Source organism: Oratosquilla oratoria, chromosome 19, assembly GCF_046742065.1.
Source record: "Oratosquilla oratoria isolate Oo_2021 chromosome 19, ASM4674206v1, whole genome shotgun sequence".
Lineage (NCBI taxonomy): Eukaryota > Metazoa > Arthropoda > Malacostraca > Stomatopoda > Squillidae > Oratosquilla > Oratosquilla oratoria.
In genome coordinates this window covers 49,059,216-49,074,215 of record NC_134795.1, presented here as the reverse complement: position 1 = coordinate 49,074,215, position 15,000 = coordinate 49,059,216, and the positions used below count along the sequence as shown (strand labels likewise).

At 38.0% G+C, this 15,000-nt stretch overlaps 2 protein-coding genes across 2 annotated transcripts; both read right to left on the bottom strand.

Moving 5' to 3' along the window:
- Positions 1-881: 881 nt before the first annotated feature.
- Positions 882-1,667, bottom strand: LOC143035649 (uncharacterized). The gene has a single exon (XM_076202515.1). It carries the CDS (start codon positions 1,665-1,667, stop codon positions 882-884), a length of 786 nt encoding a protein of 261 aa, XP_076058630.1.
- Positions 1,668-2,223: 556 nt separating this feature from the next.
- LOC143035648 (uncharacterized) lies at positions 2,224-6,862 on the bottom strand. The gene is made up of 3 exons (XM_076202514.1): positions 6,850-6,862; positions 5,836-5,937; positions 2,224-2,888 (listed from the first exon to the last, which is right to left on the bottom strand). The coding sequence occupies exons 1-3, from the start codon at positions 6,860-6,862 to the stop codon at positions 2,224-2,226; spliced, it is 780 nt and encodes a 259-aa protein (XP_076058629.1).
- Between the last annotated feature and the right edge of the window lie 8,138 nt (positions 6,863-15,000).

The following is a 15,000-nucleotide window of genomic DNA, read 5'->3' as shown; positions in this document are numbered from 1 at the left end:
TCCTTGAGCTTTATTAATGGTCATTGAATATGATAGGCGGACGGGAAATTGAGTCCTGTGCAGAACAAATGGAATATTTACGTCACTGGGATTAAGTTTAATTCTTGGAATTAAAACTCGCTCCTGAGCATGAGATCCACTCATGATTGAAGCTAGAATACTATGGTTATGAAGCTCCAATACTTCTAAACGCGTTCCATTACATAGTCCTTGCGTTATTGACAGGTTTCGAAGCAGCATAATAATAGATCCAACTTTAAGATTGAGACGATGAGGAGGCATTCCCGAAGGCGTAAGTGAATTTATGAATTCGATTGGATAATTATTGGCTTCCATTTCATTGTCTGACGATACTGAATCTATACTTAGATATGTTTTGCTCTCAGTTGGTAGTCTTCGTAGAATATCTTCATTAACTTTCAAGCAATCTACATTTTTTGGTGACAAAATAACTCTACTTTTCATTTCGTCTTGGGTGCAATTATCAAATATGTCTGATACTAAAGAGTCAATGCATACATATTGTTCTGGGATATCGATCGTATCATCAGAAACGTTATCAAGTGAACACTGCACTCGACCATTTCTAATTTGTAAGAGCCATTGTGAGAAAACTTGTTCGTTTTCATTAGTCCTCATATTCTGAGAGAGTTTAAGTTGATGAACATTGTGCCACATTGGAGACTTCTTTAGGCATACATCCAATACTGCAGCAGGTGGAGCTCTAGGAACCACAGGCAGAACTTGCCTGAAGTCTCCTCCTAATATGATGACTTTACCACCAAAAATGCTATTATCATTCATAATATCTTGTAAACAATTATCAATAGCATTCAATGCATATCGAGGGATCATCGACGCCTCATCAATAATGAAGACTTTCACCTGCCTGAGAATATTGGCTTGGTCAGAATTAGGCGGAATATTGCAGGAACAGGAAGTTTGAAGACACTGCGAAGAGTTTTTCCATTTTTCAATAGTGTTGCTGCACTACCTGTCCAAGCAGAAGTACTAACAGCCACATTTTGAGCCACCAGGTAATCATGAATCATATTGAATAGAAAAGTTTTGCCAGAGCCGCCAGGTGCATCCAAGTAAAACAGTCGGTGGTTGGTTTCTAATCCTCTATCTATTTCACTTACAGCGTTAATGACACTATTAAATACATATCTTTGCTCAATATTTAGTACTTCAGGATTGACTTCTTGAATTTCTTCCATATGTTGAATGGCAGGAGGCTCACTGATTGGTTCTGGCAAACCAAGCATTGCACAATTCATGCCGTTTTCATTCAAAATCATGTTTATGTGATGCAGAGCGATATTTTCAGCAACATTATTATCATATTGGCATAAAAAGTCCTCTATCATAAGGTGTTTGTTATCATTCCATAAGTGTAAGGCATTTTGTGGTGTATTGAATGAACAAATCATTGCAAACATGTTAAGAAGCTGTCGTGGCATTTGATTTATAGCTGCCTCACTCAAAGCCATTTCTAGTTCGTTGTCATCTTCAAGCAGTTGCAATCGAATACAGGCATCCTTAAAGGTCGGCAACTGTTCACCTCCTACAGTTTTCAAGTCATCAAAAGAAGTTGCACCTGGTACATGAAGAAGAAGCATCCTTAAATGGAATTTCTCAGCATTTCTAGGACTGGCAGAGTACATTCTCGTTACAATCTGGCGGTGACGTTGTCTTCTGGTCCAAGTGTTGCTTTGGTTATTAAATACATAATATTCAGGGATATCAGTATAAAGGTGGGCTCTTGCATCCACGTCACTTTGGTTAAGTTTGAACCATGCAGTTAATTGCGTGTCTTATCCTTCTGCACGGGCAGCAGCCTGTCTTTGCTCGCCCGGCTTATAATAAACTTGTTGCTGGTCAGGCAAATGGAGTGCCAGTCGGTAAACTGTATGCGACTGTCCATACATTTTATATTCTGACAAACGCCAAAATGCTTCAGGCGGAGATACGTATCTACACGAAATATATTGTTTAATTTCATTATATTCATTTTCATTAGTTTGATTGTTGTTCATATTCATTTCCATCATTGCACAATCATGTCCTTTATAGACATATTTGAAAAGATATTTCACACTTTTTACCGATATACACACTTCTACATTAATGTGAGCACCATATTTTCTGAGTAAATATTTATTATATGGTACTACAAACCTACAGTCAACCTCATGGACGCCCACTCTGACAGAATCTCCATTATTTCTGCGTCTGTAAAGAGGATATCCAGAAATATTTGTTATAGTCTCCTCCTGATACGGCATAGGAAATTTCTTTTGACACTCCCTCTACCATACTGATTGAATTGGGATTAAATGTACCGCAGGGTCCATGAATCATGAGTTTTTTCACTAATTCTCTCAATTCTGGATCATGTTCTGATGGTAATTCAGCTGAAACAATATTATCAATTTGTTCTTTAGTTCTAATTTTATCTTCTTCACGCAGCATGATTAGCATGTGACAATGCGGGAGACCTCTTTTCTGAAATTCAATAACATGTATCGCAGCAATAGGTACCCCAAGTACATGTCTGTCCTTTATGTCAATCATTAATTCATTGAGATGTTGTTTGAAAACTCGTGCCAACAAATCAGGTCTGTTCTGTGCAGTTTCATGAGGCTGTAAGTTTTCAGTTACTTCTCGACATTTTGGATTGCAAGTATATGTTATAAATAAATCAGGCCTTCCATACTTGCAAACTATTGCCATTGCATCTTGATAGCATTGTTGCATATTTCGTGGGCTCCCAGTGAAGGATGATGGCAAAATGACAGGTACTCCAGGATCTTCATTTTCATTATTTCTTGCAAGGTGATCCATCAAACCTGAATACATTGCAACTCTTAGTTGTGCCTGATTTTCTGCAATGAATTTCAAACGACAACCCTCTACTTTAACATAAGCATCAACTATATATTGCTGAAATAGTTTTCCACCACTGTGTATTGGACTGAAGCCACCTCTTATAGCTAGACGATATGCATAAAATTCCTGCATAGTAACCTTGTTACGAACTCTAGTTTGCCTGTTTTCTACATGAGTAATGTCTATATGCCATCCGAATTCACCATGAGGAAAGAGAAGAGGGTAAATCATTGGATCAAGATGGCAAGAGAGGTAGGATATCCTCTACCTCTGTTGTCCTTCAGGGTACACTATAATGTCACGCTGGACAGGAGGTGCTCCATCATCACCGACAAATATTGCTGCAATTTCATCATTTGTTGGATTATTATATCTCCTCGCATCAGGGCCGGCAATAAATTGCATGGTTATTTTTCTGGGAGGGATATTTTGTATTGCAGCTCTTTGTTGCTCTTCAAGTTCGACAGGTCTCATGTTTTTATATGCCCCTACATAAGGATTATCGACCATTGCTTGAGATATTTTTTCGAAAACTGAATATAAGCAATTAGAATTTTGATTAGCATTTGACCTCAGATTTAATGCTTCATTTGTTTCAATTATATAGAGCTGTCCATATTTTCTTTCTTCATTTTCATTTGGATGTAAATTTGTTGCATAATGATATATTTGTCCTTGCAATCGAAAACAATATGGACCATGTCCTGGAGGTGGCTTCACTTCAGCGCCGAAGGAAGCAAAGGCAAAGGAGGAGTTATAATTCCTAATGCTGTTTCTAAAGTTGCTTGAATCCCTGTCATTTCCTTCGAACAATTTCCTTAGAATGACCGGATATTCTTGGAGGGACTCAAGTGATACTTTTCCATTATGACAACAATTCAGAGACTCTCCCTGAAATTGGAGAGCCTGGCAGTGTTCACAAATAACATTCATTGGCCCAATATAGAATCTATCAGGATTTATAAATTGGACACCATCTGCATTATTTCTCCGTATTTTATTTCCATTTCTCCTATTTTCAAAGTTCATCAGTCGTTCTTCTTCAGTCATGTTGTTTCTTCTAACTCTCATCTGTTGTCTGTTGATGCTTCGTTACGATTGTCTTTCTTCTTCATCCATTGCATCTCTTCTTGCTCGCATCCGTTCTCTTGCTTGAGCGTTATGCAGTTCTCTTTTTTCTTCATTCATTTGATTCATTTTTCCTTGCATTAGTTCTCTACTACTATTAATAATTATTAAATGCATTTCTCTCCTCTTCGCTCATTTGATTCCTCGTTCTTCGCATTTGTTCTTTGTTTCTATTTCGTTGGGCTTGTCTTTCATTCTCTCTGAACTGCTCTCGTCTCCTTCTTTGTCGTTCCCTGGCTACCTCTCTTCGCTGCCTTCTTCGTTCGTCCATACTGAAGGTAAACACATAAGGAACAATTAAAAACCGTCAGACTTTTTTCCCAATTCGATCGATCGACTAATTCAGATTTCGACGACTATACCTTACTTTGTAAATGCTTTAGATTAAAATTGGCTCCAATTTATGAGAAGCATACAAAGTAATTGAACTTTTTGAACAAATATTCGGAAGGTCGTTACGGAACCCGTGTAAATTACACGAAAGAGAAGAGGGATATTTTGTAATGTAGCTCTCTGTTGCTCTTCAAGTTCGACAGTTCTCATGTTTTTTATAATAATAATAATAATAATAATAATAATAATAATAATAATAATAATAATAATAATAATAATAATAATAATAATAATAATAATAATAATAATAATAATAAGAATAATAATAATAATAATAATAATAATAATAATAATAATAATAATAATAATAATAATAATAATAATAATAATAATAATAATAATAATAATAATAATAATAATAATAATAATGATAATAATAATAATGATAATGCTAATAATAATAATAATAATAATAATAATAATAATAATAATAATAATAATAATAATAATAATAATAATAATAATAATAATAATAATAATAATAATAATAATAATAATAATAATAATAATAATAATAATAATAGTAATAATAATAATAATAATAATAATAATAATGATAATAATAATAATTTTCTGGGAGGGAACCCGTGTAAATTACACGAAAGAGAAGAGGGTAAATCATTGGATCAAGATGGCAAGAGAGGTAGGATATCCTCTCCCTCTGTTGTCCTTCAGGGTACACTATAATGTCACGCTGGACAGGAGGTGCTCCATCATCACCGACAAATATTGCTGCAATTTCATCATTTGTTGGATTATTATATCTCCTCGCATCAAGGCCGGCAATTAAATTGCATGGTTATTTTTCTGGGAGGGATATTTTGTAATGTAGCTCTCTGTAGCTTTTAATTTTGTATATATATATATATATATATGTATATATATATATATATATATACATATATATATATATATACATATATATACATATACATATATATACATACATATATATATACATATATTATATATATATATACACAAAATTAAAACATTTCAAAAGTGACACTTTTTAAAAATGTTACATGCCATGGACTCCTAGACCTTCGAAGACTCCTAGACCTTCGAGGACTCCTAGACCTTCGAGAACTTCTAGACCTTCGAGGACTCCTAAACCTTTGAGAACTCCTAGACCTTCCACAACTCCTAGACCTTCGAGAACTCCTAGCCCTTCGAGAACTTCTAGACCTTCGAGGACTCCTAGACCTTTAAGAACTCCTAGACCTTCCACAACTCCTAGACCTTCGAGAATTCCTAGACCTTCGAGAACTTCTAGACCTTCGAGGACTCCTAGACCTTTGAGGACTCCTAGACCTTCGAGGAATCCTAGACCTTCGAGGATTCCTAGACCCTCGAGGACTCCTAGACCTTCGAGGACTCGTAGACCTTCGAGGACTCCTAGACCTTCGAGGACTCCTAGACCTTCGAGGACTCCTAGATCTTCGAAGACTCGTAGACCTTCGAGGACTCCTTGACCTTCGAGGATCCCTAGACCTTCGTGGACCCCTAGATCTTCGAGAACTCCTAGACCTTCGAGAACTCCTAGACCCTTGAGGACTCCTAGACCTTCGAGAACTCCTAGACCCTTGAGGACTCCTAGACCTTCGAGGACTCCTAGACCTTCGAGAACCCCTAGACCTTCGAGAACAACAACAATAATAATGATAATAATAATAATAATAATAATAATAATAATAATAATAATAATAATAATAATAATAATAATAATGATAATAATAATAATAATAATAATAATAATAATAATAATAATAATAATAATAATAATAATAATAATAATAATAATAATAATAATAATAATAATAATAATAATAATAATAATAATAATAATAATAATAATAATAATAATAATAATAATAATAATAATAATAATAATAATAATAATAATGATAATAACAATAATAATAATAATAATAATAGTAGTAGTAATAAGATATAAGAACATAGGAATGAAGGAGACTGCAAGAGACCATAAGGCGTACACTAGGTAGTTCCATGATAATTACCACCTGTCATCCCTATCCATATAGTTGTCTAACCTTTTCTTAAAACAACCGATAGTTTCAGCGCTCACTACATGGTTACTAAGTCTATTCCATTCGCACTCTGCGTCTTTCCAGAGTGTAGGTTAAAGTGCCTAAGCCTCTGATTTCCAGTTATGATATTTAAATTTGAATTCATGTATTGCTCGAGTGTGTGCGTGCGTACGTGTGTGTGTGTGTGTGTGTGTGTGTGTGTGTGTGTGTGTGTGTGTGTGTGTGTGTGTGTGTGTGTGTATGTGTGTGTGTGTGTGTGTGTGTGTGTGTGTTTGTTTGTGTGTGTGTTTGTTTGTGTGTGTGTGTGTGTGTGTGTGTGTGTGTGTGTGTGTGTGTGTGTGTGTGTGTGTGTGTGTGTGTGTTTGCGCGCGCGCGCGCACACCTGCTCGTATCATAACGAAGAAGAACTTCAAGACGTTAACATTATGACCCGATCAATACTGGCTGACCGAGTCTGGGTGATCATCGTGGCGCCGGGGAAGGGAGGCGACAGAGAACGCAAGCCTGGCACCAGGTCTGAGGTGCCATGTCATCTCCCTTCCCCTTCTCCCCGTCCCCATTCACCTGTCTGTAGGTCTATCCTCAATATGGATTGAGAAAATGTCTTACTTATTTGTCTTTACGCAGAATTCCATTGAATGAGGATGAAATGGTCGACAAAAGAAGCACCAAGTCCTGTCGTATCTCTTGTGTTATCATAATAGTACGAGAACCAGTAGCTCTTTTAAGCAATAGAGTCTCAATAATGCAAATAAGAACCTACTGTTTCCTTGGTAGAGTGGACAAAAAACCAACAACCAAAGAAGACTTTTTCCACCATTTCTCAAAAAATATTGAACCTGATTTTCTAAAATGTTTCCTCCTTAGAAGATCCCGTACCTGCAGAACCCTGGTGAAGGATACAAGGAGGATGGTTGCACCTAGAATGAACACCAAATGTCCACAAGAGGGATTTCTCTGAGGTGAATCGTCCCACCAACACATACAGGGTGTGTCAAAACTCACACTCTTTGTCGTCAGCTTTCTGGTGTTGGTCGAAATGTTGGGGGGCAATAAAGAATGTGTGTGTGTGTGTGTGTGTGTGTGTGTGTGTGTGTGTATTTGTGTGCGTATTTCCATAATTGTATCTTACGGGAAGGGGAGCTACGGTCGTGGTGTGTGTGTGTGTGTGTGTGTGTGTGTGTGTGTGTATTCACCTCACCTCGGATCTGCTGCAGCCTCTTTTCGAGACAGCCAGACAACACCCTACGGCAGTGAGCTCAGAGCTCATTATTAGCAGATCTCTGTGTGTGTGTGTGTGTGTGTGTATACACATTACTTGCTATATATGTTCTGGCGGTAGATCATCCCAGATTAAAATCCCTGGGTCCTTTTCCTACTTTGCATTTGCCATCAATTCCTTTTCCTATTTTGTATTCTTTCCTGTTTTTTTTTTTTTAACTTTCTGAAGTTGGTCAAAATATTGGGACAATATAGAGTGCTAGCCTATGTTTGTGTGTGCGCGTGCGTGTGCTTGTGTACACATACATACTGGTTATTATGTTTTAGGCACCAGCAGAGGAAATAATGACAAAATTCGAGTTACTGCATGATACAAACGTCTAGAACTCGCGCTTGCGCATGCGCATATCCCTCGCATTCCTCCCACTGTAACGTCGCGACGATCAATATGGCTGATTCCATTGCCGACAAATCTCCCAACGAAGACAAACAGAAAAATCAACAAGAAGATGAATACATAAATAAAGAAAAAGAAGTATTTAATTAGATAAATAAATATACAGAATATGTAAATAAAATTTATAAACTGATGAATAAAGCAAACTTCTAAGAAATTGTTTCAGCAACATGAATCGTGATTTTGCAACCGAAGCCAAATCGAGATGACTATTATGAATCATGTGATTTCACGTAACACATTTTCACCTTGATATTTGTGTAGTTTGATACATCTATTGATAAATTCATTTATTTATGTATTTACTCCTCTGATTAATTGAATGATCGATTGGTTGATTTAATCTATTTGTTTATCCATGTATCTATTTATCTATCTATTTATATATTATCTATTTATTTCATTATTATCTATATGTCCAAGTGGGCATACATTTTTGTATGTGCATATATGAGACTGCCAGGTAAAATTATCTTAGGTCTCACAACAGTCATTTGTTTGTCTTGAGATGTTTCATTCTTGTGTTTGCCAGTCACTCTGACATCTCCGCTTCCAGTATTTCGTATCTTACACCGCGATTTTGGTAAGGAAAGCTTCCACTTACATAAGAACGTAAAAATAAACGAGACTACAAGAGACCATAAGGCCTACACTAGGCAGTTCCATTACCAGCTATCATCGTCATTCATAAATCATCTGATCTTCTCTGAAAAAAGCCGATAGTTTCTGCACTCACTACATGGTTACTGAATCCATTCGTTAACAATTCTGTTGGTAAACTAGTCCTTATCTATTTCCTTCTCAAATCTAAATTTGTTCAATTTACATCCATTACTGCGAATTCTACCCTGCTGTCTTAACATAGTGACCTTGTCTGCATCACCCTTGTTAAAGCCTTTGACCCATTTGAATACCTCTATTAGATCACCCCCGCGCTTTTTGCCTTTCCAGAGAGTAGTTAAGGTGCCTAAGCTTGTCCTCTTAAGGTAGATGTCTGAGCCCCTTTATCATTTTGGTCACTGATTCTATTGAATTAACATCCATTCTATAGGACGGATGGGCCTCAGTAATGTCAGATAGATTTTGTCAACTACATCTGCATTTTTGTTTGTAACCGTCTTAGGAATGAATCCTAAAGCCCTTGAGCAAAGTGACAGAACTGTGGTTGTGTGTGTGTGTATGTATGTGTGTGTGTGTGTATGTATGTGTGTGTGTGTGTGTGTGTGTGTGTGTGTGTGTGTGTGTGTGTGTGTGTGTGTGTGTGCGTGTGTGTGCGTTACCCATAGATTGAAGTATATGAACACTGATGCTCTCATACGGAGGACAGCTGTCTATCACGAGCACAGCACATGATCCAAGACTATGATGGGGAATCACAGTCTGTTCATCAGGTTTCGCGCTCCAGCTACGCCCACCAGGGATCAATGCTGGATTGTGATTGGCTGGCTATATCACGAGGTGATTAAGATTGGTCGATTTGTTTGAGCAAAGAGCGGGTATGAAAATTTAAGGAGAACAAGACGGGAACACGAAGGGCAAACACACTCATCGTCATTCCCACACACTCATGCAGAAGGAAAGATGCGCGTGAGTGCGCGCGCTCACACACACACACATACACACACACACACACACACACACACACACACACACACACACACACACACACACACACACACACACACACACACACACACACACACACACACACACACACACACACACACACACACACACACACACACACACACACACACACACACACACACACACACACACACACACACACACACACACACACACACACACACACACACACACACACACACCACGAGCATAGCTCCTCTTCCCGTAAAATACAACTAGGTAAATACTAGGTAAATACACACACACACACACACACACACACACACACACACACACACACACACACACACACACACACACACACACACACACACACACACACACACACACACACACACACACACACACACACACACACACACACACACACATGGTTTATATAACCACTGGGCGAAAAACAGAACTGATAAGCAAGGAGGAGTTGTCATGTTATTGACCGAAAAAGGTTTAAATGCGACAAAGATAATCGGAGGTCAGGGAAATACAGAAGCAATTATGATTAATGACGCATATCATTAATGACGCATGTCATTGTGTGTGTGTATATATGTGTATGCATGTATGTGTGTATATATGTGTGTAGATGTGTATGTACCATACTACCATGTAACAAAAATAAATAAATAAAAATAATTTTTTCCTTAAGGGAGAGCAACTCCCCATAAGCTTTGCTTCTCGCTCTCCCTTTTCAACTACCAATTTTGTAAAAAAAAATGTATATATGTATGTCTAATTGTATTTAATATTGTTGAATAAACCTATAATAATAATAATAATAATTAAAATTCCCAACAAAAAGATGAAAAGCAGAAAATTTGTAGTAGTGTATGTACCACCAAAAACCATGGTTGGCCAGATAGTGAACATTCCAAATTATTAGAAAAAACAATAAAGGTGCTAAAGGAGTTACTGAAAGAGGGTGGAAACATAGTAATTATGGGTGATTTTAATACAAAAGACATAATTTGGGAAGAAATGACAGTTAAAGAGGGAGATGAACTCTGGAGCAACATGCTACTAGATATGACCATTGAATACACTCTGACACAATGGGTAAAGGAGAATACTGGACATAGAATCAATGAGGAACCATCGAAACTAGACCTAGTATAAAACTCTGAACCAGATATTGTGAACAGAATGGAGTATAAAACACCAATTGGAAAAAGTGACCATATACTGATAGAGTTTGAATTAAAAGAACAGAACAACATAGATAGAAATGACATAGAGAAGGAAGATTTATGTACAACAAAACGAACTATGTAAAACTAAGGAAATTTTTCCAAAACGCAAATTGGGATAGGTTCTCTAAAGAGGAAACAAATATGGATGACAAATGGAACATATTTAAAGAAAATTATAAAGAGGGAGTTAACAAATATGTACCAAAAAAAGAAACAAAAAGAAATTTATATAAAATGTTGGTTCAACAAAAGATGTAGTGAGGCTAAAGCCAGGAGAGATAAAGCTTGAAAAAAAAATGAAAAAAAAAACAGGAAAACCTTTAAATGGCAAACATATAAAAAACTTAGAAAGGAATATGTAAACATACGCAGGAAAGAAAAAAGAGAATATGAGAGGGATATCATAGACTAATGTAAAGATAGACCAAAACTCTTTTAGAGATAAACGACAAACTAAAGGATAAGCATGATATAGTAAAATTGCGTGGAGATAAAGAGTACATAGACGACACAGAGATAGCAAAAGTTATGATCAGACATTTCAGGTCTGTTTTTACAATTGAGAGCTCACAACTCCGGGAGGACGAACAACAAGAAACTTGACCCATGATGAAGGAAATAAAAATAACACAAGGGGAAATAAGAGACCAAATAAAAAGCCTAGACGTCAGAAAGTCGCACGGACCAGATGAAATTGCAAATTGGATATTGAAAGAGTGTATAGACGAACTGACAGATAAACTACACAAGATAATAGACTTCTCATTAAAAGGGGGAAAGGTACCGTAAGATTGGAAAGATGCAAATATAGTACCAATACACAAAGGAGGAAACAGGGAAGATCCTAAAAACTTTAGACCGGTATCCCTCACAAGCACAGTAGCAAAAATATGTGAAAAGATTATCAGGAACAGATGGACAAAACACTTGGAAGAAAATAAAATAATAAACCCCAAACAATTTGATTTTAGAAGTGGAAGATCGTGCACCACAAATCTTATCTGCTTTTACTCGAGACTAATTGAAATAATACAAATAAGAGATGGATGGGCAGACTGCACCTTCCTGGATTTGCAGAAAGTTTTTGGCAAGGTACCACACAAAAAAATAATAAGTAAAATTGAAATAATAGGAGGAATTCAAGGTAAACTATTGGAAAGGGTGAAGGACTTCTTAATTGGGAGAAAAATGAGAGTGGTACTTAGAGACAAAAGCTCGAAATGGGAAGATGTAAAAAGTGGCGTCCCACAAGGCTCTGTTTTGGCTCCTTTAATGTTTGCCATATACATAAATAATATGGACGAAGGAGTAAATTGTTACATATATATATATATATATTTTTTTTTTTGCCGACGATGCCAAATTACTCAAGAGAGTGAAAACAGAAGAAGATTGCAGATGACTACATGATGGCCTGGATGAAGTATGGGAATGGAGCCAGAAATACGAGATAAAATTCAACATCAAGAAATGTAGCATAATGGAATTTGGAAGAGACAAAACAGAGTTTCGGGAAAATGTACGATTGGAAACAAAGAGGTAAAGAAAGTAAACTCAGAGAGGGACCTAGGAGTAATCATCTCAAGTGACTTGACACCTGACAAACATGTAAATAAATTATTCAGAGAGACTTACAACTTATTGAGATCAATGAAAGTGGCCTTCGACTACATGTATGAAGAGATGGTTAAGAAAATAATTACTACATTGATAAGACCGAAACTAGAATATGCCATATCACTGTGGGCACCAAGCACAAAGAAAAACACAAAGAAAATAGCAAGAATCCAAAGAACGGCGACAAAGGTGGCACTCACACTACCAAATTTGACATATGAACAAAGATTGGAGAAATTACAGCTGTCAACATTGGAGCAGAGAAGGGAAACAGGCGACCTGTTGACCATCTTCAGAATTATGAAAGGGATGGAAGTTCTCGATAGAGATGACCTATTGAGGACACGATAAGAAGCTAAAGAAAGACAGTTACAAAAGAGACCTGTAAAAGAAGTTTCCCGCACAGAGTGATCGATGTCTGGAATAAACTAAACAGTGAATGCTAGAACTATACACGAGTTCAAGAATAAACTGGATGTGGAGAGATACGAAAACGGGTCACAGCGAGCATAGCTCCCGTCCCGTAAAATACAACTAGGTAAATACACACACACACACACACACACACACACACACACACACACACACACACACACACACACACACACACACACACACACACACACAATCTCTCTCTCTCTCTCTCTCTCACACACACACACTCTCTCTCTCTCTCTCTCTCTCTCTCTCTCTCTCTCTCTCTCTCTCTCTCTCTCTCTCTCCCTCTCTCTCTCTCTCTCTCTCTCTCTCTCTCTCTCTCTCTCTCACACACACACACACACACACACACACACACACACACACACACACACACACACACACACACACACACACACACACACACACACACACACACACACACACACACACACACACACACACACACACACACACACACACACACACACGATTCCTTGCCCACTAGAGCTGGAGTGCCGTATCAATAAATTAACGGTCGAGAACGAAACCACCACACCATCGAGTCGTGCCTGTGTATGTTTTTTGTATACGTGTGTGTGTGGTGTGTGTGTGTGTGTGTGTGTGTGTGTGTGTGTGTGTGTGTGTGTGTGTGTGTGTGTGTGTGTGTGTGTGTGTGTGTGTGTGTGTGTGTGTGTGTGTATGTGTTTATGTGTGTGATTCATCATGGTCTTGGATCACGTGTTGGACTCGTGATCGACAGCTATTTCCCTTCCGGAAGAGAGCTCAGGGCTCATATATGACCGATCTATGGGTAATACTGTGACCTTACATGCACCCCCCCTCCCGAATATTGGAGTAACGACTCGTTGCGCAGCGATACTGAAATTATTTCAACCCTGGGCGGGATTCTAACCCGGACCGCCACTATGGCGATCCGGCTGCGTTCGTGCGTGCGTGCGTGCGTGCGTGCGTGCGTGTGTGTGTGTGTGTGTGTGTGTGTGTGTGTGTGTGTGTGTGTGTGTGTGTGTGTGAGTGTGTGTGTGTGTGTGTGTGTGTGTGTGTGTGTGTGTGTGTGTGTGTGTGTGTGTGTGTGTGTGTGTGTGTGTGTGTGTGTGTGTGTGTGTGTGTGTGTGTGTGTGATTCACCATGGTCTTGGATCACGTGTTGGACTCGTGATCGACAGCTATTTCCCTTTCGGAAGAGAGCTCAGAGCTCATATATGACCGATCTATGGGTAATACTGTAACCTTACACACGCACACGCACCTAACTCCCCCCCCCCGAGTGTTGGAGTAACGACTCGCAGCGCAGCGATACTGAAATTATTTCAGCCCTGGGCGGTATTCTAACCCGGAACGCCACTACGGCGACCCGGCTGCGTGCGTGCGTGCGTCTGTGTGTGTGTGTGTGTGTGTGTGTGTGTGTGTGTGTGTGTGTGTGTGTGTGTGTGTGTGTGTGTGTGTGTGTGAGTGTGTGCGTGTGTGTGCGCGCGTGTGTGGTTGTATTTACCTAGTTGTATTTTACGGGAAGACGAGCTGTGCTCGTGGTGTCCCGTCTTCATATTTCATTTTATCTAAACTATCTTTAAATTCATGTATTGTTTTTGCACACACTACTTTCTCATCTAACTTGTTCCAACTGTCTATTACTCTGTGAGGAAAGCTGTTCTTTTTCAGATCTTTTCTATAGCTGTCTTTCTTGATTTTCTTTCCGTGTCCTCTTGTATTTCTATCATTCCATTTTATTAGATCTTCTCTATCAATAATTTCTATGCCTTTCAAGATTCTGTAAATAGCTATCAAATCTCCTCTCTCTCTTCTTTGCTCTAATGTCTTTAGTTCAAGTTTTGCTAGTCTCTCTTCATATGATAGTTTTGAGAGTGTTGGTGCCAAGTTTTTTTTTCTATATATTTTTTTGTACTTGGTGACCACATCGTTGCTGCATATTCCAATCTTGGTCTTATCAGAGTGATTAGTATTTTCTT